Source organism: Camponotus vicinus, unplaced genomic scaffold (assembly GCF_025532165.1).
Source record: "Camponotus vicinus isolate PSW18456_S1 unplaced genomic scaffold, iyCamVici1.0 SCAF_12, whole genome shotgun sequence".
NCBI lineage: Eukaryota > Metazoa > Arthropoda > Insecta > Hymenoptera > Formicidae > Camponotus > Camponotus vicinus.
In genome coordinates, this window is record NW_028141948.1 from 17,229,503 (window position 1) to 17,256,347 (window position 26,845).

At 41.6% G+C, this 26,845-nt stretch overlaps 1 protein-coding gene across 9 annotated transcripts in view; it reads right to left on the reverse strand.

Moving 5' to 3' along the window:
- LOC145963229 (uncharacterized) overlaps positions 1 to 26,845 on the reverse strand; it is a 120,071-nt gene that overhangs the window by 31,906 nt on the left and 61,320 nt on the right. For 3 of the 9 annotated variants that reach the window (XM_083084947.1, XM_083084949.1, XM_083084952.1), the window contains exons 22-23: positions 17,995 to 18,042; positions 13,499 to 13,528 (exon numbers count right to left, since the gene is read on the reverse strand). The exons of 1 other annotated variant lie outside the window; for it this stretch is intronic. In XM_083084947.1, coding sequence (XP_082941073.1) covers positions 13,499 to 13,528; positions 17,995 to 18,042 — 78 coding nt within the window. Of the gene's footprint in view, positions 1 to 13,498; positions 13,529 to 17,994; positions 18,043 to 26,626; positions 26,709 to 26,845 lie in introns of those variants that run through there. 5 more of the 9 variants (XR_014436102.1, XM_083084948.1, XM_083084950.1 and 2 more) reach the window with 4 other exon arrangements.

Here is a 26,845-nt window from a genome sequence, read left to right on the forward strand (position 1 = left end):
CTGTGCACCTGACAGATGGCAACCCGCGTAAACAAATTTTTTTTATGTGTAAATGAGAGAGAAGGCTATCCTCTTTATATTATATAAATGAACTAATTCATTTTACTCACATTTGTATAACATGAGTTCACATATATTAATAATTATCATTATTATGTCGCGCGAATCGTATATAGAACATATTGTACGTACATGATAGGATATGTCATCTACAAATTGCTTACCATGTGTCTCGCTATATCATCAAGACATCGACCTCTAATACCGAGGACCCCAAATAAATATAGCACATATTACGCGTTAGGTATTAGACCCTAATGGGATTTACGCGAGTCTTAATCAGACGTTTCAGGCGCGATATAAGGGATACGTATTATGATATTTCTTCCTTCCCCCTCCTCTTTGTTCCTACGTTCCTACGCTGCTATATAAAATAAAGAGTAAAATTTGTTGAATTATAAAATTATTCTTTAAAATGTACATGTAAAATTATACATATAATGAATATACATAAATAAATTAATGTATCATGAAAAGTAATATTTTCAATTCTTTTTATTATTTTAATCTTTTACGAAAAATTAATCATCAAATATGAAAAATATTTATAATATAAATATACATGTAAACTTATATTTATCTACCCATTCTCTTTCTATAAATAATGCAAAATTGTTAGATGTAATAAGATTCTTACGATATAATAAATGATGGTAATATTTAAAAATTCCATTTAAAAATAAGTCCATTCTCTCTCTCTCTTTGTCGAATCTATAATCGTTTAAAAGACGTATATTTCGTTTCAATATGGTTTCTCTCCAATACACCATCTGTTCATCTGTCATGTCATATAAATGAAATCTGTTGTACCGACAAAGGAGAGAGTAAGCAAGTTACTAGTACAACTTACTGCTGTACGAGGGCAGGCAAGACTGGAGAAGGATTTTGCCAAGATCTTTTCCCAGTTTATATCAAATTTATATCGAAAAGGAGAAAATTATAACGCAAATCTCTCGAATTAAAATTATGCTAAAATTTCACTAATTTCTCTCCCAATCAATTATAATCTCTCACTGATGAAATCTTGCTTCTTTTAAAAGAGATACTCGCTTTTACGATAATATGTAGTTTGTGTGTACTTATATTTTAAATAATAATATAACTTATAGAAAAAAATAATATAAAGTAGTTGCTTTACTAATTATACTCGCAATTACTCATTTTATTATTAGATGAGTAAAATTAATAATAATTCAATACCTCTCCTATTGCACGCTCACGAGATGCGATATCTTAAACGAGTGATAACGAAGAGATTGAAATTCTCTAGGCTGTCGAAAATACTTTGTTGGTGAAAAATGATCGTGAAATAATCGGCCACTAATAGAGGCGCCTTTACGACGCTTTATAACGCTCAATCTCGGAAACGGTTCGTGCTTTGGCACCGCGTGTCACGCAATTACACCCCAGCCTTCCGCGCGGTGGTGTCGCAGCGGGATATTCCGGACGATGAAAGGAGGGAACGTGTAATCACGCTAATTGAGTGTAGATAGGCCTCGTTGACGACTCCTTCATTACACCGCAAGAAGGGTCCTAACCGCACAATTACCCACTAAGTTCAGCGCTGTCATCTTTCTGTGCCGCGGCACCGAAGCGGCTCAACGTTTCCGATATCCGCGACAAGCATCGAAAGCGAGACCGCGAGCGACTGACCGAGGATTCGGTCCGATGCTATTTTTCATACAGGAGATATATATTTCCCGCCGACAAGCCGTAGCCTCTCGTTCCTACTGTAATTAATTTTCCTCGAGAGCGAATCGTCAAAAAAAAAGAAATAATGTTTTCGGCGATTATTTGTTTGTTGGAGTTGACTTGTCGTAAATTTCCCGCGCGACGCGACACGAATCGCAAAATCGTCATTTATTAGAAAAATGGCACGACAAAAATGGTCCGATTCTCGAAGGCTTTCCTTATTAAGTTCACACTTTTCGTAAGGTTCCTCGTAGGGGCGGGCACCGCGCGGGAATACCAATGAGTTACCGGTATCCGCGGGATGTCAGTCCGCGGGATGGCAAACGAGAGGGTGTAGGGCACGGTCGATCCAGGCAAGGAGGGTGTTGTCGGAGCTTAAGAGTCGAATCGTGCCTTTGTACGGTACAAGCAGGCAGGGATGTTTCGGCATCCGCGTGTTCCCGCAGCGTGATTGATCACCGAGTCTATCGTCACTTTTGTGAATTTTCTCCTTCTCGGTCTCCATGAATCCTCGATGCTTCTAATTTCGCTTGCTATTGTCGCTTTCAACGGATATCGATGAATGTACGCGTCGTGTTCGACGAGAAAGGCTAATTGCGAGAGAGCTTCTTCGCACGTTTTCCGATATTTGTCGAAGAAACTGTCGTCCGCTTATGGCAATAGTTACAACTGGCGAAGGACATAAATTCTCCGACGCTTACTTTGGCGGGTATAGCGTTCGAAATTTCAGCGAAAACAGAAGTCGAGGAAATAGCGGCGATATGGAGGCAAGTAGGGAGAGAAGCAGCTGGCTCTGTCTTGTCGGAGGCATTAATCATCGAAGTATCTAAATGACGGGATTCCGATGTATTACCATATAAATGACATCATATTTCTGGTCAGGTTTCCCCAGTTTGTCGGGTCGCTCCGACGTGATGTATGGACGACGGCATATTGGCGGGGCCACCCACCCGCTACGTCACCCCTATCGGCTCGGACTCTTACGTTATCGTTCCGCCTATCGTCCTGGTTTCCTCGTTTGATTCTGTCGCCAACGACGGTTAGTAGATCTCGTTCAGAGTCCTGTCGCAATTAACGAACCGATTTTATCCACAAAGTCTCTCCATGAGAAACGCGTCTCTCTCCTTCTCGCGTTTTGTCCCCGGCGCGCGGGCGAAATCGAAATTAGTTTTCGACTTGATGGCGATGCGCAATTATGCATCACAACCCTACATAGCGTACGCATGCACCGCAAACTGGCCCGGCCGAGCGCGCGCGGTCCGTCGGGTACATTTCAATTATTAGAGGGAATTACTACGAGCGTCCATCATCTTCTATACTTATTTTCTGCTCACGACCACCACGACCACCGCGGCACAAGACTAAACTCGGCTCTATGCTCACCATGGAGATGATCCTATGAGGTTATATGCGAGGTAGGCATCATCAGAGCGCATCATCAGAGCGGTGAGAAAATAGCCTTCAATTGTGATTACAGGGGCGGCTCGGGTTCGCCTCGGCTTCGCTCACTGACTGAATCCGTCCGTCCATCCGTCCGTTCGTCCATCCGTCTATCCATTCTTTCGTTTCGTACCTTTGCAGTTACGTTGCACGCATCCACGTGTGGGAAGATGCCGCGATTTAAGTAATACATCGCTCGATACGTCCCGCCTGCCGCTGACGTCTCGTCCCGAGATAAGACTCGCCTCGATAAATGAATAAATAATATTGTAAAAAGAGCGCGTGCGTGGGAGTAGATTTGAAATTCCTTTTGCATATCAAAGAGAGAGAGCAATGTCGCGTGCTCTTCTCGAAAACAGTCGACGGACTCCGGTGAGAAAAAGGTGCGGAATAATACGGCAAGAAAGTTACAAGTATGACTAAGCAACAAGGTAAGGAAGATGTGACACGATGACTCCCATCGGAGTGATACCGTAATGAAGCTCCTACCGCGGTCCATGCCTGGACCGCCGCCGTTCCCTCCGTCCCTAGGCGTACCGCATTACTAGATTAGACGGAGAGACCCTTAGTAAGTGCACTATTCCCTTAATCCCAACGATACTTCCGAAAGTGCGTCTTATATAATAAACAAAGGTGACTCCGTTCGAGGCGACGTACAATCGCGGTAACAAGTTGGCGTCTGCAACAATCTGACGTATCAGATATGTACATCTTGTATACAGAGTGTCTCGTGCAAATATGCCACAATCAGCTGATTTAAGGGAATATTTATACGATTCGTTTTGATAAGTAATTCGCGAGTAATCTTTCGTGTATATAATCGAGCGTATATCATACGCACATGTAATCGCAAGACGCTTAGAAATTGTTGGCGAGGGTAACTTTTGCGCGGAGTTAAGTTTTCTCTAATGCCTCTTGTTCTCGCGGGCCTAATGCGCTGTTTAAGCCGAGGGATTTTAAGATAATACTCCGCGCTCGGATTTGCGCGAGCGACTTTCATAAGCTCTGGCGAGAACGCGCAACTTTGTCGCATAAAAATATTACTTTCTCGAGATTCCCGCGTGTGCTTCGCCTTACGCGAGATTCGTTCCTTCGTCGGCAAATTTATTGTTTCCAAGCTAGTTGGGCAACATCTCGAAAATATCGCCATTTAAGCGTAAACCGAGGGTCGAAGCTTAAGAGCGGGTTAGTACGCGTCATCTCGTACGTCAAGAAGAGCTGATCAGCGGTTTGTATTTCGCTCGCACTTTTGCCGGGCTCGTTCGATCGAGTGAAAGGAGACGGACAGAAACACGCGCGGGTTAAATTAATTACAGGGGCGAGGGAAGGCGAGCAAAACGCGATCATAAACAAGTGGGATGACCGGCCGATCATTAGCTCCGATAATCTTGATAATAACGCGCGATGCACGTGCACGCTCTTGACGAGCGCGCTCTCTCGCAAATCCGTAGATTGCCCCCTTTTCAAACGTGATCGTTCGTAAACGCGGTAATGTGTTATGAGCGACCTGTACTAAGAATCGATACGTTGCAAATTAATAATGTTGAAAATGATTCAAAGCTACGACCGTTCTCGGCTTAAGCGGAACCGTCGCGGCGAGTCGTCGTGATATCAATCCTCTTCCTAGGACTAGGAGAAAATTCGGCAGATAGGACGCGGATAAGAACCGGGGATCCGGTTTGTTTGTGATGAAACGCAGCTCTTAACGACCCGGAGGTAACATACGGAGGTAACTCGAGACGGCGACGGATGGTATCGTCTCTGACATCTATGTCAGCGACTCAAGAACAACAGCTCGTTCAGGTTCTCCTCGTGTACCGGGTGACGAAACAAGATTCCGTCGTGTTACACAGGACGCGAAATATCACAATCGTTTTATCGCCAAATTTTATGAATTTATTCGCGAAAATGTGCCCATGATTTTTAAGCCTTCAATGATATTACGAGACTTTTGCGTCGCAATTTTACACTGAAAAAATTGTATTGTCAACTTAAGAATATGCCACTTATCTTTAGAATATAGCGCCAAGAGGATCTCCTCTTGGCGCCTATTTTAGTATATATTCTAAAGATAAGTGGCATATTCTTAAGTTGAGAATACAATTTTTTCAGTGTATACACATCCCTCTAGATTCGCAATCGTCTTCGGAAGATTAATGTCTATTTGTGCGGATAACGTATACGACGCAAACATAAATATATTGAAAATTTTTTATAAGACGCGGATCTAAAGAAGACGTACTAAAGTAATATGACGCGTGGAGATGTGGCAAGTTGGTACACGTTATATGTAATAAAAGAATAAACTCGTTGTGTATATAAAGGATCATAAAGTTGCGGCTGGCTTATGCGTGCGAGTTTGTAGCGTAGTTTCTCACCCTCCGTTAAAACCTGGCGAATACGCAATATCGTTTCTATTTTAGTGTCTGCTTTATTTTGTATATTCGTCACTTCTAACGTAAGACGGGGAATATTTTGCAAAGTTGGAAATTTTCCTTGGACAAATCAAGCTCGGAGACAGCTGAACAAAGTAGGCGTAATGTAAATATACAATTGTTCCTTTCTAGCCAATTTTTCAAAAACGCCTTTAATTATTTTTTAAACGATTACGAGAAAGCAGCGAGCGCGTACGAGTAAAATTTTAATTACATCTCGTAGAAGAAAAAAGAATGCCTTTTATGTGCAAACTCGGCTCGACTCGCTATGCGCGAGAAGGGGGAACGCGCACGAGGTTCCCTCAGGGAGAAATAAAACGCACAAAATATGAGTGTGACAAAGGAACGAAGAAAAGAAACGATAAAAAGGCGAATCTACCGGCGTTCCGGCCGCGGTAATACTCGCTTTACTCGAGTACTCGAGAGAGCCTCGGACTGGTAATTTTCAAAAAGAGAAAAAAAAAAGAACGAGAAAAAGGAAAAAAGAAATCTCGTCGCGGTCGGGCATCTCGCTCGTCTCGTCAACGTCCAGTTCGCTGGCGAGAGACGCGCGAGAATCGCGAACGGAGAGACCGGTGCGGTTCTCCGGCTGTCTGTCATCGTTTCTCGGAAACGCGGCAGAAGTGTCTGTTCGTACCTTGAAAAATCTGCACGAGGACGACAACGGCGAAACCCGTTGCGCCTTTGCGGCTACCGTTTTCCGAGAATACTTTTAGTTACTTTTAGTTTTACTTGGTGCGCGCAGACGTCATCTCCAGGTCGGTCCGTCTTCGCGAGTTATTTTTCGGAGCGACGAACGTCATCGGGGCACCTCAATCTTACGTCTTCGCGATCTGATTTTCCGCCGCGAAAGGCAAATCGCGTGCGAGAGAGGTAATAGACCGGAGACTTTTCGATCGAGTAAACAGATCGACCTCCGTCGAACGAACGCCGCTAAATCAACACCGGCCGGTTGATCCGACTTGTCGGAGCGTAGCCGGTCAATTATTTGCTCCGAGATTTATGAGTTTGCGCGAAGCCGACAGCGCGGGCTTCTTCGTACAGGCCGGCCTGTGGGATGATCGGCTTGACTTTCCTTCCTCTCCGAGATCGGCCGTCTGCGTCGAGTTCATTTATCTCGAACGGCGCGTCCAAGAATCACTTTTCGCGTTATTAATTGTACGTTCCCGTACAATTTCTCAATAACTCACGTACGTAATTACCTATTCCGAGTGTCAGCCGCGTTACCCTCCCGACCTTTTACTTGTGCACAAGCGGTGGAAGGATCGTCTTGATTCATCACGCGGTTTTCTCAGGCCCTCGACAGTCGAGAAAAAATGTATTTACAGCGAAAAATATAGGACAGACAATTTGTATTCCGCAGTTAAATCGCTCGAGCTTATAAAATATAATCTAATTTTTAAAAAATCATAGATTTTTTATGCGAGAGAGAGAAACCAAATATACAAGTTGATAACTCTGAATATGCCGCTCGTGCGCGTCAAGATCCGAGAAAAGCGGGAGCCGAGGCTCGAATTATGAGGCAGGAAGTTTTTATAGTGTTTTTATGTCGTATATGCCAAGTTTCGGGGCACCTAAGTCTGCATAAAAGAGAATGTATTCCCTTTACTTTCATCCTATCTGCGACTTGAACAAATTAAAGCGTTGTGCCCCGCGTTGTTTTATGAGCATCTGCCGTATATAATACAAGTCGTCATGAATCTTTGATATAATAATATCCCCTAAATTTTGTAAATATGCATATATATATTAGAGCAAATATTTTTGATGAGTGTTCGACCAACTCTACGTCCAGATGAGCAAACGCTTTGTTCTTTGGTAATTATGACACGATTCTGCTGCTCTCGGCGTAAAGATCATTTGGGTTCCGAAATGGGATCTCCGAAGAGGCACGGGGAAGGGCTGGTACCCCGGTGCGTGGTACGAGACCTTCGGGGCCGTAGTTTTAGGGGCGAGCCCGGTCGCTTATTGCTCCCCGAGTGGCCGCAAAACGAAGTTTGATCAAATTCTACTGCGCCGGCATAAAACTGACCAGCCGGCCAGCCGATACGTTGGATGTTATAGACTCGATAAATGATTCATCCACGTCTTACGGATACGACTTTGCGATATATACACACGAAATGCACCGATCTCCTCAAAGTCCGCTCGTCCGCAAGGCTGAATAACGCTCCAGCGAGGGACGGAGAAGGAAAGAAAGAGACGAGGAGAATGATCCTCCATAAGTGACACCGTAGCTCTTTTACGACCGTATACGTCTTAAGTTAAGTCGGAAAGCTTCGAGACCAAAGATAATGCGCGAATGCTCGCATAGTACAGTTCAATGTCCGCTTTACACGCGCAAAATCTTTGCGTATTTATTCACTTTTGAAACATCCACTTCCAAATTGAACGCCCCCCAGGCTCACCCACTACGTTGGTTGTATCGCGGTCCAGACGGCGACCTTGCTTGATGTACGACGTTCTTTTCAATAAAGCCAAACATCCATCAGACTTTGATGCGCGACTGGCTCTGGCCCGTCCATTATTCGCGGACAATCTTGCAGAAACAATTCCGCAAGATGTCCGGAATGCGACAACCTCCGTGGCCATTGGGATCCCGGGATTACTGAACTGACCATCTCCTTTGCATAATGACGCCTCGACCCTTCACCCCCACGGCCCTGCGGAGTCTCGTTCGTTCGCTCACCCCGAAAGCGCGCATCCCCGCTCGCACACACACCACACCACCTACAACCACCCGCGTTTCAAGAAGTGCAATAACAATAATATCTATATGTGATGGCTGACCGGCAGCTCGCACCGATATTTTCCGTCCGCGTTGCACGTGAATTTCATACATAAGAATGTCCGCTCAACTACGCGGATCAACATTCAATTGTATCGAAATTACGGGGAGAGTTCTTCTCCTTCTGCGCGTCGCGTTTCTAAATCCAGACTGAATTTGATGCGAGCTTCGAGGTATCTTCAGCGCGATCCAAAGTTTTACCGGAAGCGCGGAATTTTTGACGGTACGATCGCGAGGGAATAATGAGAAAATGTAAAAGCGAATGAAATTCCAAAGACAAAATGATGTATCGTCCTTATACATGTATATATGTTTCTCGTTTTAGATTCTTTCTTGGAACGATGGAAATGTAAATGACGAATTATGCTCGGTTAGTTGACGTCCTTCGGAAATTATAGGCAGCGCCGCAACTTTACGCGATCTGTTATATTCTTTCCCCTAATTTAAATGTCAAAGAAACTTGTTTGATTATTTGCTATGCAAATGGAATTGTTTAAGATGAGACTGACTTAAACCGATGCGGTGGGATTGAGGGGTTAACGGCAAGGAAGCTCGGATAATTCGGACGCGATAATTGGATCAAAAAGTCGGATCGAGGAGCGATCTTCTCTTTCTCCTACGGGGATATTTCGCGGGGGACACCGACTCCGCTTTAATTATGCTTTTCGAATTTAGATCGCGTGCCTCTGATAATCGCGATCCGCAACAGTCTCCCGATATAACTCGTTATCTTGTAATTATTTTTACTTATTTTGTCTCCCGCTCTTGCTTAATTCGTGTAATTATCATGTGTAAAAAAAATGGGAAGAATCTTATATCTTTACTTTTGAAAATATTAATTGAAAAATTAATAAATTCAATGTTTGCTGTCTGAAATATCGTAAATCGATAAGTATAATTGTAAGACTCGCTATCGATCATTTACGTTCTCTTGTCCCCATTGTTGAAACTCCGTTTGTCGCGAAGAAGAACTTCTCGAGGGTAAGTAGGTACGGGCGACAGTCACCCTTTCGACCGCTTTCTCGACTACCGTCATTTCTCTCACTCGAGAGCACTCGGCGCAATCTGCTGCGCGGAATTTGCATACATAAGCTATTAAGCAGCTCTTTTCATTTCCTCCCGTTTATGACAGTTTAGTTGGAATAATGTTTTACAAGATTGCCGCGCGAACAACGTTTCTCATAATGACATTTCTCTATCTGATTAATACTCGTCCGACATCAACGTGTCATTCAACATTTTTACGTGAATCAAAATTAAATGCGTTTACATTTCGTAAAATTTTAAATCTCCCACATTTGACTTGCGCGGAAAATATCAATCGAAATCCTTGAGCTAACATGAGACACAAGTATCGTGGCGATACAAAATATACGAATTCGCGTTAACCTGATATTTATTGATATTTTCAATAATTCAGTGATGTAACACTGTATTCTATAATTTACGGTCCGTTGCTTATGAATAACTGTTCCTCCTCCTGTAGCGCATATGTATCCCGACCCTAAGTAAGATTTATATCACCGTCGCTTGCGCCACGATACATGTGTCTTTCTTTTTTTTTCAAGAGAGAAAAGCGATAACTTTATAATGCTCTCTATCTTTGATTTTACTTCAATTCTCATAAACACATTCGCAAAATTTGTCGACATTTCGACCGTTCGAGTATCAAAAGTTAGCGCAAACGACAAATATTTCAAATCAATATGTTATATCAATAACGATTAATTGTAAAAAAAATGGAGATACAATATGTAATCGACCGGTACAAAAAAGGATATAAATATTAGTCGCGGATAATATATATACAAATTATTGCGAATTAAAGAATCCTTTTCCTTTTATTGCAACATTTTTAATTATCGTGAAACGACTGGAAATTTTTTTCCTCTCTCTAAGACTATCACGTGCACATCGGCCGATTCTTTCCCTTTTATGAGCTGCGAAAAAACGCAGGGTGCTAATTAAACGAAATGTTTGGAATGCCTGTGAGCACATTGGATCAGATAAAAGAGGGTTGTTTTCGCTCGAATACTTTTCTAGTTTTTTATCGAAATAGCATTCTTTTATTCAAAAGGCGAGAGACAAAATATTATCTCTGCATATTTTTGACGGGTAAATACAGAGCAAAAATGCAATCTCTCTCTCTTTCTCTCTTTCTATCGCAACTATGACGTTTGAAAGCATCCACGACGCATCTCGTTCTCGCGTCTTAAATACGTAATTTAAACGGCGAGTTCTTTCTCTTCTTGTCGCACTATTCAAAAGCTCGAGAAAGCATTTCCATATATTTACAATTCTATGGTACACTTTTATACCGTCAAGACTCTCGAGAGTATCTACTATCATACTGACTATAATTACATATTCTGTACAGATGTTTTATTGCCAAGTAGTTGTTTGATACTTGGAGAAAAAATATAAAAGTGTTAATTTATTTTTTCTATTCCATTTTTTGCGCTCTGTTTAAGTCAACGATGACAGATAATTTACATTCTCGCGATGATTAGTTTAATACGATGACAGATATAAACTAGCAAATTCGTTTCCGGTGATAAAAATCTAAGAAGAGATATATATATCGTCACTATTGTTATGCTCGAGTTGCTCGGGGAGTGCTTTCCAATTAAAACGGCGTAATATATGCATCGAGTTTGTATCTTGCGGTAAAAGGAGACGCTATAAGACACGATGGTCGAGGGTTTGATTCAAGATGAGACGTCAAATGTTACCACTTCGAAGGGCGGGAGGAAAATTCTCGGTGTCAATTCTCAGAGCAATCTGCCGATGCAGATTAGGGATGCCGCCGGTCTTAGTTGATCCCGTATAAGATCCCGTCTCGCTTCCTCCCTCGCACGTCGGAATTAATTGGGGTGAATTGTCCTGCCGCGCCCATTAATATCACGAGTTTAATCCAGAGGTAAGAATCTTGCAACGGGCCAACTCTTCGCAGTCTTTATTTTCCTCGGTCGATCCATATAATTTCGCGATAAGTCTTTTTACTCGATGAATATCAAATGACGGAAACACATTTTTTTTCGCATTACACAAATTTCTCTCAACTCTTTAAAAATAATAGGAAAACAATGCGGAATACATGTGTATATTAAAAGTATTCTCGCGTGCGAAAACGCGCCACTATAAACGCCACACAAACGTGTATCTATGAAAATGAGGCGCAAACTCAAAGGTCAATATCTGTCGCCTCTTCACCGCAACGTATCGCCTTTTCTATAACATCAAATTGCTCCAATGTCCTTAAGGCCGTTTTACCTTCGCCCCAATCGTTTCGCCAATTTTTTCCATTAGATATTCCAGAAGAAGGAAATCTCGAAACATCGATAATGAACGATTTAATTCTTCGATATCGATCGATTTCACGACGGATAGATTTAATTATTATTAGCTGCGAGAATTGCGACTGCGAAATTCAACGGACGCGTCAGCAAACAACGGCTATTTGGCACGGGATTCGGGAGAGGGGGGAGGTTTGAAGGGGGGAGAAAAAGAGAAGGAGCGTGGAGGTTTTTTGTGGGGTGCGAGAGCCGTTATGGTCAGGATTACTGCGGCAGAGCTTGGGGTTCACTCCCTTTGACCGACACACTTAGAACAACAATAACTCACTAATCCACGCGGGCCTGCACTGCGAGCGCCGATGAAAAATGTAAAAATCCGGAAAACCACTGCTCCGTGACAGTTCAATACATTTTAAATGCGTTCCGGCGCATTTGCGGGATACGATAAGCGGGATCCGGGGCCACGCGAACGCCCCCCAATATGTCGGTTATTTATCGTCAGATTTATGGAATAAATGAGTAGGAGAGCCCACACTTGTCGTATGGCAATCCTCAAATATAGTGTGTTCTCTCGTTTCTATTATTAAAGTTTCGCGCGATACACGTTTGATGGAATCGCAAATTTCCAAGAAAGCGAACGTTTGCGCGGAGGAATCGGAGGGCGAAAGGTGTAAATTACATCACCGATGAAGAGAAACTAATATATAAATCACTCGGGAAAAAAACCAATAATACGCTCTACGAAGAGGCGCAATGAATCGGACGAGAAAAAAATGCTCAAACGGGATAGATCGATGCGCCGAACGTTGATGAGAAAAGAAAAAAAAAGGAAGGGGAGAGGGTTGGCGGAATGCCTTTATACGCCGCATCTCTATGGGATTCTTTCACGACACGGCGATTTAAAACGCCTTTTAAGACGGTCGTAGGGCGTCGGTGGAATTGTGCCGAGCTGAATCGAGCATTGAACTCTATATATATCGCTCGTACCCTCCTGACGCTCCATAAGTTGCATTCCTATTTTCTGTCGTAATAAGGAAGCTCGCCGCGCCAATAAAACGCCATCGACCGTGTCGATCCATGATGATTAAAAGGAGCGATATGTAAAAAAGTCAAACGTATCAACGGAAAAGAAAGAAAGAAAGAAAGACGAGCAAAGTTCGCGACGAGTCCTCCTCGAGTCTCGAAGACGCGAATGATCCTCGACTCGCCCTTTCAGCTGTGCGATAAACGCTTCGAGTTTAAAGGCTCCACGCCAAAGGATCCACATAAGGCGAGAACGAGGCGCTCGGTAATCATACGGGAAACAAAAGCACACGGTCGGGGCCGGTATTGCATTATAATGCAACGAGCGCTAGAGAGACCGCGCGTTCGACAGCCCGAAACTGCTGCTTTGCAATTCGGCGCCGCGCTCGTATAGCTTTTACATAATCGCATGTGTTTCGTCACATTCGAATAACATTTATTCAATAATTTGCCCGCCACGGGAAAGTGTCGTTATTATAGGGCGCATACGCGATAATAACACGTATGTATTATGTATAACTGTGAAAGAATCGCGCGCGTCGATTACGCTTACATTTCGCGTTAACGTTTTGCGTTTTCAAGCGACAGTTCCGTCTCGAAAGATTCGTACATGCGCGCGAGAATCTTTGCAATTATTATTGGACTCCACTTATCGTCTTGCCTTCTTTTCGGCGTGAAACGGATTCTTTCACGTAAGCAATAAGACAAACCAACAACGAAAAAGAAAAGCGGCATGCATTTTGAGTAAAGAATTGAGAGCGTACCTTTCGAAAGCGTAGTGCCTCTCCTCAAATCTGTAACACATAAACAAGCTTCATCACTATACACCGTAGGTATCGTACAACTATACGCGGCGGAGAGGTCATTGGTTTCGAACCCGTTGCATAAACTAGTTTCGACAAGCTCATCGGACGAGGAAGGGGTGAAGGGGCGAGGGAGGGCGACGAAGGCAGGACCGCGAAGATCATTTCGGACGGTAGACGGGCGATTCTTTTTTTGGCGCACGCGTAGGTAGTTATACCTATAAGTAGACATAATCATCACCATTGTAGGAGAGATAGGCGGACGGGTAAGGCTAATTTCCAAGACCCCGTATTATATAGTCCCCCGAATCAACTTTTCCATAGTATAATAAGCTATTTTATATGACGTGCGCGCTCGCAATTATATTGAGATTAGATAAGACAACCGCCGCGCGCTTACTTTGCAAGCGAGCTTCAAAATCATGTATAAGGGGAAGGCTCGCCCTTTTTCGTTTCCGACGAAATTCCGGGATACGCGACAACTCGGCCACATTCGCCGAGAGTATATTCACAATACTATTTATTTTTAAGCGGGGGGTTTCTTCCGACATTGAAGATCGAAGAGTCGGCTTTGCCAGCGTTTTTCCGATGCCGTTCGACGAAGCGACTACGCGGTCCGGAATGCGGAGCGCGGTGCGATAAAAAGCGAATCGAATATCTACCGTTGGACCGAACCATTCGACTAATGAAAATACCTATTGTTACTCCCCAGGTTTTGCGATGTGAAATTTTTCGTCGCGCGGCATTTCGTCCCGCTCTCGTTACGCGAAAAAGTAACAATTGATTTCGGTGAATCGCGAATCATCAAAATAACTTTACAAGATGCGATAAATATGTGTATACGATAAAAAAAAATAAAAAAAAACCATAAATCAATAAGGGACAAAAATTCAGAGAGTTGGCGCGTATAAAGTCCCGACAGTCGGAAATGCGTTTTCGTCGCTTCGACAGCATCCAGTCGGATGGGTTCGACCGCTCGAGGTGAATAGGTGCTCCGACTAAGTGAATTGGACAGCGACGAAGGCGGCGGGTGAAGAGAGACAGACGGCGTGACAACGAAAAACAATCGAAATCGAGCAAACGTGAGCGCTGGTTCGAAATCCGCGCGGCGTCGCGCGGCGTCGCAAGTTCCTGATTCGCATTTAAGTTAGCCTCACGTCCCGCCGCTGCACGTGATCCAGCTGCTCGAGAGGAATCCCACGTATCCGTGACGTCGCTCCATCTCCACGACCGCGAGCAACCCGCATGCGAATACGCGAGTACCTCTGTGTCTAGCCGCTGCTGACTTATTAGGGATTCCGCGCGGGCAGCGCGCAGAAATTTCGACGTTGCGGCACAGGCGCCACGTGTACGTCGCCGGACGCACGTTCTTCTAATTTGCGATACGTCTTCGGACTGCTTAAAACTCGACCAACCTGTTTCTGTTCCCTGCCCGCCGCTCGTTCGATCGTTCCCCGGAAGAACCGGAAGAATACCGAGTGGGACCGTTCCGGATCACGCGCGCGCGCGCGCGCATGTTTACGTTCTTGTAATTATAACGTCGCGTCTGTCATTTCTCGACCACATGGATCGAAATACGCGAAATACCTCGCCCGCGCGTCCAGCGATGCGTATGTTTGCATATATCGCGTATACATGGCGTGCGCAGGCTTTTCTGGGAGAAGAAGGGGAGAGAACCTCTTTGACCATTAAATCATGTAGCTTTTAGCAACTTTCCAACGACGTAATAATTCACCATGATAGATATCAGATCCGAATATCCGCGTAATCCTCTCTTTGTATCGGCTGATGGGGAGAAAAGGATTTGCGAGAAAGAGCAGGCATCCTATGGCTATACTTATGACTCCCGGGTGTATCTCTCTTCGAAATCTCGCTCCTCCGTGCACCATATTCGCTCGAGAAATATCGCTCGCTTGTGTTTACATTTTCGAAATAAATAATTAGAATCTGTCAAATCCGACTTTTCATTCCGACAAGTTTCTTTACGCGCGATACGTGAGAGATGAACGCTTCAAACTCCCCGCATCATCGATAAAATCGCGTATTTAATTAATAGAAACGAGCATCAAAGTGAATGTTTGCTTCATAATTTGTGCCTTCTTGTAAGTGAAATTAGCACACGCAAACGTAGAAAATATAAACAGCGGGAAATAACTTTCTCTCACATCGGAAATCGAGAGAATAGTTCCTTTACAGCGGCAGTGGCGAAACAAGAGCGGCAAATTCCGGCGTTAAGGTTGGATCGAGTGGCGGCAAGAGACGTAGAAACGCGCATTGTCGACGCGGTTTCGTAAGATGGGAGGAAATCGTGCGACAATGCGGCCTTCTCTCTCTCGGAAAAGAAGACTCGAGAAAGAAAAGTTTTTTCTCTCTCCGAACGGCCAAAGAGGAAAAATGCTCGTTGTTTCGCTCTTTCCTCCTTTGAATTTTATTTATCGGTCGGCGTGAATATTCAGCTCCCTCCATAGAGCGGACAAAACTCCGTTCCGTTCCGGCCGCGGTTTGTCCGGTCGTACGGAGAAGAGAGACACGAGCGTAGAGAGTGTCACTTACAGAAACGCGAGAGCGATATTGTTGGACGCCGTCGTCGACGCGAGTACAATACGCCGGGAACGCGGCGGAATGCATTAATATTAATGGTGGTACAGAAGGAGTCTCTCTCCTCTCTGCTGGCAACGCGACAGGCTCGACCGCTCATCGAACTCTTCCCGAAAGACGAAATCGCAAACATCTGCAAAATTTCATTCCTTATTTTACAGACTTGCGTGGTTTAAAGGGAAAGAGCATAAGCTATGTAAAATGTGAATGACAAGGTTTCAAGACAGAATTCTATGTTTTATATATCGCATATTTTAATATACATGTATATTGCACATCTTATTTATATTTGTCATCTCTTTAAATGTATGTTTTTTTGCATTATATGTAAAAAATTATAAATGGAATTTTAGTATGAAATATAGATTTTAGTCTGAACCCTTAGCAATATATTGAATTTATACAGAAATTATTTTCGCGCATTCAACAAATAGCGAATGTTGCACATGTATTTTTGCTCTCGCGGAAATTTCGCACTCATCGGATGCAACGCTGCACGGTGGCTGGAGAGAATGTATCACGACTGAGACATTGTCGCCCGAAGCATCGGTTATTTCAGTGACATGCACCTTGTAACGCCTACCATCCTTTATCATCGCGTTTTCGTCTTGGCGATGATTCGCTCTTTTATTACCCTCCACCTTATACGCGAGAAAGAAACTACGTTCCATCATATTTATATTTTATATTTTTAACTCATCTTGTAGAAGAAGAAGAAGAAAGGAAGAATAGTAAGAGAGAAAGACAGCTCGCGCAAAGTTGAGTTGAAAAAATTTTTATGCTAAAATTCTGGCATTTATCTCGAAAGCGGCATCTCTATAACCCGGTTAAAGACTTTGATGGCCTTGCAGTTTAACTTCCAAGGTATATCACGAGATGGAGAGCAAGATACGAAATGGTAGATTCTTCACGCGACATAGGTGGGTGGTGTGTGAGTCATGGTTATACATATTAAATACGTCGGATCGTCGGCTAACAAAACCGCGGTGTTGATTACATCTCGTCGCCACTTATCTCGATGATACAGCTATATTTTTCTCCTCTCTAGTCTTAAAACGGTATATTCAATTTTTGTTTTTTTCCTTTTGCCTTCTCTTCATTTAGCGGATTCGACTGTTTTGCGTCAAGAAATCGCGAGGATAAACAAAAACGGACCATGAAAACGCGTAGAACTACTCAAGAAAACGCGGAGAGCTCGGGGGAAAAATAACACAGGTCGTGGAATGGCTTAGGAGAGCCGATCCGAAGTTGGATGGGAGAAGGTCTCGAGGTTTCGCTGGTCGGTTGACCTCGTCGGGTAATAAGAATAAATGTGATTCTATTACGGGTTCAATTGTTACGGCGGCAGATAGGCCGCTCTCGATCGAGAGAACGAAGGGTAGATCGTAGTCGATAAGATTTAGCCGGGAAGGTTTTACCTACGAAATCGCTCCGCCACTTTGGACATTCCGAGTGTCGGGTATTAACTAACGTTACGAGCGCTTGTAACATCGTCAAAATGTAATCGTCCGATAATAATGATAATAATGCCGAAGGAACATCATCATGATGCTCGATGCAAAGCTTTTTCGCTGCGTTCGTAATATGCCTTTATATTATGGGAGGTGCCTCTAATGACCGCTAAATCAATCTGATATACATGTTGAATAACGTAATTATAAAAATGCAAACACACGTGCAATGTCTTGGATATTTAGCCCAATTCTGTTCATTTTCGTCTCAAAATATCGAAGACATTACACATTATCTCGTGTGTTTACATTTTTATAATTACGTTATTAAAAAAAAAAAAACATACGGAAGATAAAAAATCTGCACGAATTCGTAAAGCGCGAATCGGGGACTAAGAATGTACTCACCGTGCGTTGACGGAGGTAGGATTTCCGACGTCGTCCATGGACGGTTTCCTAGAATGAAACCACGAATGAAATTCGTTACTATTCATCCGCAGCTGCATAAACGCGGGATGGTTATACGAGGCGCATAGGTCGGTCGATTGCCACATTTTGCGTACACTAATGAATCTCTGACGTTTTTTCAAATCTAATCTCTGTCGAATTTTATACAAAGTAAACTTAATCTTTTTTCCCGCTACGAGTCACTTTTGCAATTTCGTGATATGCGTATGAGTATTTTCCTAAATCCTTATATACGTCGATCGCTCTCATCCACATTCATATATTATAAATAATGATGTCTATAAATAGATGAGATCCTCCTTTAAACACAACGTGTCACCAATTCACTAGAAATTCTTTGCACGACGATGCTCAACGATCCGTTCAATCGTGATTACAATGCGTAACTAAAAAGGGTTCTATGCTCGTCGCGTAATTTGCAAAACAACTCCGAAATGATGACCAACACGCATAGCGAAAGTGGCGAAGAAACGCCCGCGCGGCGGCCGGTCTTGAGAACGTGTGCGTAAGTGTCATCGGCGCGTGTTGGCCTCGTGCTCGCTTCGAGGGTTCCACCCCCGTCAACCCCGAAACATCATCCCCACCAGCTCGTGATCTTCGCTGCGCGTGCCTTTCTCGCCAATGTAATGCTACGCGCTTTGCAGGGAGGCGAATATGTGGATTAACAGCCTTTTTTCTTATTTATCGACAAGAGTACTTTCTCACGAACGAAATTACTTGCGGGAAGGGAAATGGTAAAGTCGATAGAGCAAAAACAGGGCAAACAGAAATCGTACTTTTAATTATTTGTACGGTTGATTGGTTATTTTTTTAAGAATATTTAGCATTGTAAAAGAGATTAAATATAACGAGTGATATAATAATCCCGATAAAAAGATGATTCTTTATGAAAAAATAAGTCTAAAGACTGAAATAAAATAAGTTGAGAAAAGTCACTTTACTCGATAAATAAATTTAATCAATTACAAGATGTCCTTACAATTGTTGAATGTAATTATACATTTTTTTATCAAATTATCTAGCTTTCACAATAAATATAATAACTGAGATAATTAACAAGAGCTCGATTTCAGCGATATTTCTTCACGAAGAATCATCCCAAAGGTGCACTATGCTCTATATAAATGAGATTTCTGGAGTAAATATACTTATATGTACAAAATGCAATCTATATAGGACAGTTGAGACTTTACATCGCCAGACTGAAGCGGAACGCTCTGTCTTCATTTGACCGATTGTGAGATTTGGAACCCCGCGACGCCAATAAAACGCCGTATCTCCGCGGTAGCTTGCGTATCTATTTTCACGCCGCAACCTTATCCCTCGACCCTAGCCAACGTTGCGTTGAACAGTGGAGGGGATCATCGATTAAAGCCTAATGGGATTATACCCTTACGACGCTTTCTCCATTTTGCGCGAATAGAAACAAACGTATGAGAGATTTCAATCTTAAAAATTTAAATTTAAAGCGACATTTTTCGCTTCATCTTGTGTCAAAACTACGATCATGATATCAAGTATTTTATAATATCAAGATCATGATATCAAGTATTTTATAATAATGTAAGCACGGATATTAACATGATTATAGTGTTATTATTAACGGATATTAACATGATTATAGTGTTATTATTAATATTACATTCGTTGGGAGAATATTAATATTGATTATTTTGCGCCTCGTAATGAAAAGAGCGAAAATGAAGAAGGCGATTTTTGTCGCATCGGAGGTCAAGAGCGGTTTCAGGCAGAGGGAAGGATACGCTTCCGAGTTTTGCTTATCGATTCAAATCGCGTTCCCCGCGTATGAATGAACGAACGAGTGAGCGAGTCGAGCCACCGGTTGAATGAGAGCCTCACGGGTGACCACAAAGTACATGCGTACGTAACGACGAACGTTCGCCTCTCTTCGCACATCGGCTGTTCTGTTTTCATTCCTTCTCTATCATTCATCTACTGCGGATCGCAGTTTTTATTCCAATCAAGGTATCTTAATATATAGGGTATTTCTAAACATGTGCGAAAGAAAAGTTTATAACAATATCTTTAATTTTGTTTCTGTCAAAATATATTCTTCTAATTTTTTTTTCAAATCTTTAACATTTTTTTGAATTTGAAAACTGTCACTTGAGATATTGATGTGTATAAATTTTTCTTCAAGAAATTACCCAAGGAATGACCTCTCGAATATTTTCGCACGCATTTAGAAACATCCTGTATATCTCTCATTACAATCGTTATTACGATGTGTATTAATGACGAACGTCGCCTCTCCTCGCACATAAGCTGTTCTTTTTTCATTCCTTCTCTATCACTCATCTATTGTGGATCGCAGTATAATGGATAGTTTTTTATTCCAATTAAGGCATCTTAATATACAGGGTATTTCTAAACATGTGCGAAAGAAAAGTTTATAACAATGTCTAATTTTGTTTCTGTCAAAATATATTCTTCTCATTTTTTTTTCAAATCTTTAACATTTTTTTGAATTTGAAAACTGTTACTTGAGATATTGTGTATAAATCTTTTTTCAAGAAATTATCCAAGGAATGACTCTCAAATATTTTCGCACGCATTTAGAAACATGCTGTATCATTACAATCGTTATTACGATGTGTATTCTCAAAATCGCTACAGTTTCAAACCTTCTCACCGCGAATTATCACGAGCGCACGAATCAACTACATCGCTACCGGTGATGTAATTCGATGTGTCGGACGCGTAGCTAGGTATGCGGCGCGACTAACGCGGAGCGTTTTGTACCGTTGGCGCTAAAAATGCGTGGCGAATCGACGGGAAGGATCGTCCTGACTAGGCAACTTCGAAGCAGATCCGTTTTCTACGATCTTAATAGGTATCGGATCCGCTCAAAGCATTCCGCTTTAGCGCGCTAAGGTATACTAGAACGCTAGGTATACGCTGTGTATACCTTGTCGTTCGCCCGATGCCGTGTAAATCCGCCGTGTTTTGTCACGCGTTTGGTTTAGCCGCGGCATTAGAATCACGGACCATCGCGCACCATCGCCGCTTTTTCGGCCCGCTGTCGCGCCGTTGATTCCAAAGTTCGCGCGCGCTATTAAACGATGTCTCGGATTTTTGTCGGGCTATCTGCCGCATTGTGCGCAATTATACACGCTTTTTGTCGGCTAAGTCGGTGTAAAATGCGGTTTTCCGAAAATGGCAGTGGAACGAAGACTGGTCTCTACGAGGCGGTACGCGAGATGCTATCGTTTAATTTGGCATAAAACATCAATCTCATCTACTCCGAGAGGACCTGTCTCGTTCACCACTTCATCTCTCTCTCCGTGTAACAGACTTCCTTCTCGTACCTCGTTAAAATTCAGAGCATTTTCGAAGCGGAAATTTAAAACTTGCCAATAGTCGAAAATATTTCCATACATGTACAATTAAAAATGTTTGGCGATCGTTCCTGCACTCTTTATATATGTTTTATATCAAAAGATGCAATCGTCATTAGGGAAAAATAATTTTAAATAAAACACAAAATAAAATTTGAAATCTTTTACACATGCGTTTCATTATGAAAGCATTTAAAATTATTGGAGCGGAGATGAGCGAAATGAGTTATTATAATTTTACAAGCAAGCAATAATAAATATTTTATAAACTGCACATGTCCTCACCTTGCAGTTGCATCGCCATTGTCCAACGCCTCTCCAAGTCTCCTTTGAAAGGGAGTCTCTTCACCCTTTTGCTTTTTCATCCATCACTCGCAAAAACCCGATTAATTACGATCAGCAGAATATCGCGCGACACTTTGTACGACACTCCCGACATTAATCACGCGCGACGCGCACTTTATTATACACCGAAAATTATGATTTACTAAAACTACGCGATATTTCGCGAATCGAGTTAATTAAAATACAATTGACAGAAAAACACGATGGAATTTTCATATTACAAACATGTTCAATACGTCAATCTTACAAAGTAAACAGTCAATATTATCACTTATAGTCATCGTCATGATACGTTAATTGTACGAACTGATAATTATTAATCGTAATTTTTAAAAAGAATTTTGAATCACATTTCGATATACGGATCATTTCGCGTCACAACCTTCTCACTTCGAATCGCGCTGATGAATGAGATCACGGTCAAGGTAGATAGGTACGTACGTATATAAACACATGTGTGTGTATATATAAACAATAGCGTGCCGTACGTTGTAAAATCGATCTGCGTCGAATTCCATAAACACGATAACATTTCTTATAATTATTATATTTTATTTCTTTATCATTGACAATTATTAGTCCACACAATGATTAATTTCTGCGCAATAAACGATATATTTTTTTATATACTCTTTATCGTACGGCGATGGCTATTGATCTAATTTTAAAGACTGAAAAAGCTTCGTATTATTCTGATTGTGAGAGAGAAGAAAAGAGAGAAAGAAACGCGATCACAAAAAATGATAATTGTTTAACGATACTTGAATAGTAAATACATCTCATAACAAAATTAAAATTTTTCCTCGATTTACGTGTAATTTAACGTCATAATTTTCAAGTTGAATCTGCGATAATACGCGAATCGACTATTTCAAGTAACGAGGAGAAATAGTGAAATATAAACACATTAATAATTTATTGGAAATTTAAGAAACAGAATATTTCACACTCATTCACTTTACAGCACGTTAAATATTTTGTGATGACGCCGAATCAACTATAACACGACGTACGACACTCGTATTTTGCGACACACAGCGCGCTATTGTTTACGCGCGGTCACCTTGCGATCATTCGTGCGGCGAAAGTCGAACGAAGAGGCAGCGACGCGAGCCTTGTGACGTAATATTACTTCTCGACGTTATTACTCCTCATAATTATTACGATTAACGATAGTTAGCCCATCCAATTAATTAATTCTTACGATAAATATGACGTATCGCGGTAATGGCTATTTGATGCAAATAATGAAAAGACACGATATATCGAATCTATACTCACTAATATCACATCTATATTAATAATATGTATATTTCGTCAAATATATATATTAGAAATTATTATATTTGCAATATATGGTTTCGATTGTGTATTTTCTGTTGCTTTATCGTGTTTTAATTAGTAATTAATTTAATTCGCACAATATCGAAGCAAAGGCAATGTTATTTGTGCACTTTCCTGTGATTAATAAAATGTAGATACAACTCAAATCAAGCGACACGCTTAATTAAAAAATATAAAAAATATAATCGTATTTCGCGTATAGACGCATATTTTTCGTAAGATTTTAAATAATCGTAATAAAATGCGCGTCACATGTGTGCGTACGTCATTAATATCGGGAGTGCCATGCAAAGTGTCGCGCGATATTATTGTACTAATCTTAATTAATTCAGTTTTCACGAGTGACTGTGTAAATGCCATGAGGGAGCAACAACGACTAAATAAGAGAGGAAGAGAAGACTTGGGGAGGCGTCAGGCAACGACGGAGTAACCCTGGGGTAAGTAAAGATTTATACAATTATTTATTATTAGTTACTCGTTAAATTAATTGCTCGTTTATCTTTATAATAGTGACTCATTTTTAATTATCGTGTATATAATGTAATGCATATAAAATATATACTCCAGATCTTATATTAAATCATTTAAAGTCTAAATCTATATTAAAATATCTATATAATATCTATATAATAAAATATTTATGTCAATAAATATTTTTATAGATGCAATATATTTCAATATTTTCACTATTATCTAGAATTCTTAAAAATTAGATTTTTATTCAAGAATTTTTCTCTCCAACAAATTATGCAATGTGTTTTATTTAATATCTCTAGGTCGAAATACTTGCGTACATATATGCGTATACTAGAGCTTAAAAATTTCTTGCAACTATTTTATGCCAGAAAACATAAAATATAAAAATATTGTAGTCCTTTTAGGTTCTCAAGAAAAAATTATCTATTCATTTAAAGTTTGTTACCGTTACTTTACATGCATATGTAACCATTTCTGTGCAGACTCGTTTAGAGAATTTAAAATTTTTGCTCCAAAAACGTTTCAAATGTCAATAAACTCTCCTCGTCATCATTTCGCGAGTTCAAGTTTTACGAAAGTTACTTTAGCATATTTTATTGCGACGCGTTAAAACGGAAATTATTTTCAAGGTTTATTGAAAGCGTAAAAATTGGAGGAAATTTTTGTAATAACATAGATACTGATTTTTCTTCAAACGAGAAATCTCGAGTCGATTGAATAAGAAACGTTTTTGCGTAAGTTGACGGTATCAAGTGTAGCAAGACTAAAGACGGCTTCCAGTCAGTCAAGTTACTAGTTAAGGCGATGCAAAACACTTTTACTTTTTATATGCTTTAGTTTAATAGCGCTACGTTATTACAACTATGCGCTAAATAAGTGCAACTATATCGTCTTTCGTGAATATTTGGTAGCTTAATAGAATTTGATACGATCGATGATACAAAACAGAAACTGTCCATTGATTTTCCAAAATACAAGATCGCGACATTCTCATTAACACTGCCCCAATCGAGAGAATTAAAAAGAAAGAATCAATCTCGCAAGAAAGGTACAATTTGATGCGCGTGTATCTGGATGTAGACGAACGTCCCGGTCGACAGTGGCGAGATCAAATAGCGAGGGAGCCAAGCGAGCGAAGAATAGCGGGCTGAAACGGTGGAGAAAGGTGGACGGGGGACGAATGCGGGGGGGAGGGAAGGGAGATCTCACGAGAAGGGACCAAGTAGGGGGCATGGAGGGCGACCGGTCGACCGGTCCTTCGGATAGACGGACGGAAAGACAGACAGGACTGGAGACCGCTCATTACGGGCGGCGCATGCGCGTGGAATGCGGCGGCTCTGGTCTCCTCGATACAATAAATATAGGATCGGCGGATCGGATCGGCGAACGGGCAATGTTGTGCGAGAGGAGGGAAGGAGAGGAGGGAGGGCGAATCTCCGCGGTTGGAAGTAAGGGGGTAAACCGATCAACGAAACGGGGACCGCGACAACAATGCCCGACAACGTAGTAACGACATCCAGTTAAATCGCGGCTGTCGGCAAAAAAATGCACGGACCGCGATTCTTTAAGGGTACCGTGAACTCGCAACTCGCGCCAGCCATCGACGTTGCGCGATGTCGTGAAGCCGACGAGTGCGAATTTGAGCGGACGTGGAAATCGAACTTCGCGAACCAATGAAGCTTTTCATCCGCGAAATTTCGATGAGATCATCCGTTATTATTACGATAATTTTTCGATCGCGTATCAATTATACTATACGGTTGATATAGAAAAAAAAGCACCTTGATAATCTTAGCGATTATGAATAATATAATTAACATTTCGTTCTTTTAACGGCGCTCTTAGTAGGAACGAAAACGGGCATATTACGTCTTAAGAGCCCGCGATGGACACTCGGGTAGGATGGGGCACCAGGTTTAAAATTGTAGGGAACCGACGAGGTGGATGTACCCACGATATAAATGCTGATCAATCAAGGCGAACGGAGCATTTAATCGATACTTCAATAATTATCAACCTGCTCCGGACGAGTTTCTCAGATAACCCTTATGCATTTTTTACCATAGTGCTTCTTTTCTTTATTGATCAATCGCCCCTGCTTAATAATCGTCGATTTTAAATATAATTTATATCGCAAAGAGAAGGCGCGCTTTCTTAAGTGATCGTCGAGCGTTAGTTGATATAATTATTTCTACAAATTTCTCTCGATATCATCCAACATTCACCGCCTAAATGTATCTTTCGCGGTATTAATTTATACTCGTAATGACGCATAATGCGCCAAAGATGTCTCATTAATTTCGTCGTTCAAATGACGGCGCGAGATTTTTCATACGGGACGATTACGAGTGACGTCTCTTGGAGATTCGCGAGGGACAGAGAAGGAGAATACACAGACGCGATGGCAGGAAAGCGATAACGTGTTATTAATCGGCGGTTATGTTGTTTGCAATTAGTGTGAAATCGCTTAGAGTTAATTACAGCGATATCGCGCGTTCGGCTCTAGCGTCGCCATCATTAATTATACTTTTCTTCGCGCAACGTGATTACGCATAATAGTTTGAATACTCACAGATCGCGATAAACACTATCGTAACCAACTAACATCTTCTCGTTGTTTACATCAAATATTTTTCTTTTCAATTTTGGATGGATTTTTAAAATAATAGAAAATATTTTTCTTTTCAATTTTGGATGGATTTTTAAAATAATAGAACCGATTTTAAAATAGAATTTCTCTTGGAAGAGAACGTAAATTTAAAGCGAGTAGCTTACACAAAGTGTATTTCGTTTAAAAGTCACCGTTTTCGTACAGTCTCAGTCCAGTATGCGTGTACACGTATACGTATGTGTGAGTGTGTATATATGTATGGTGGTCCACGGAACGGCTTCGTGTGCCGGCTGTGTTCGTTCGTCACTCGAGAGTTGATTTATATCCTTAGGTAAGAACCTCGATGCCTCGCTCGTTGCTTCTGCGTGCGCTCGCTTTGAACAATGGAATTGCGTCGCGACGTCGATCTCTCTGTATCAATCACCTCACCGGAGCGAGATCTTTTATATCCTTAGCCTCCGTTTATCGAAAGAGATCCGTTTCTTTCCGTGTAATTTTGCCTTGTATTATTAGTATCGCTAGATTCGCGTAACACATGCCACCCGCTTATCAATAAATAAAAATTCCCAGCTTTCGCTCATTAATTTACATCGAGCGAAAAAACAAATCACACGCATACACAAATATATACACGATACGATTATAATAAAATTTC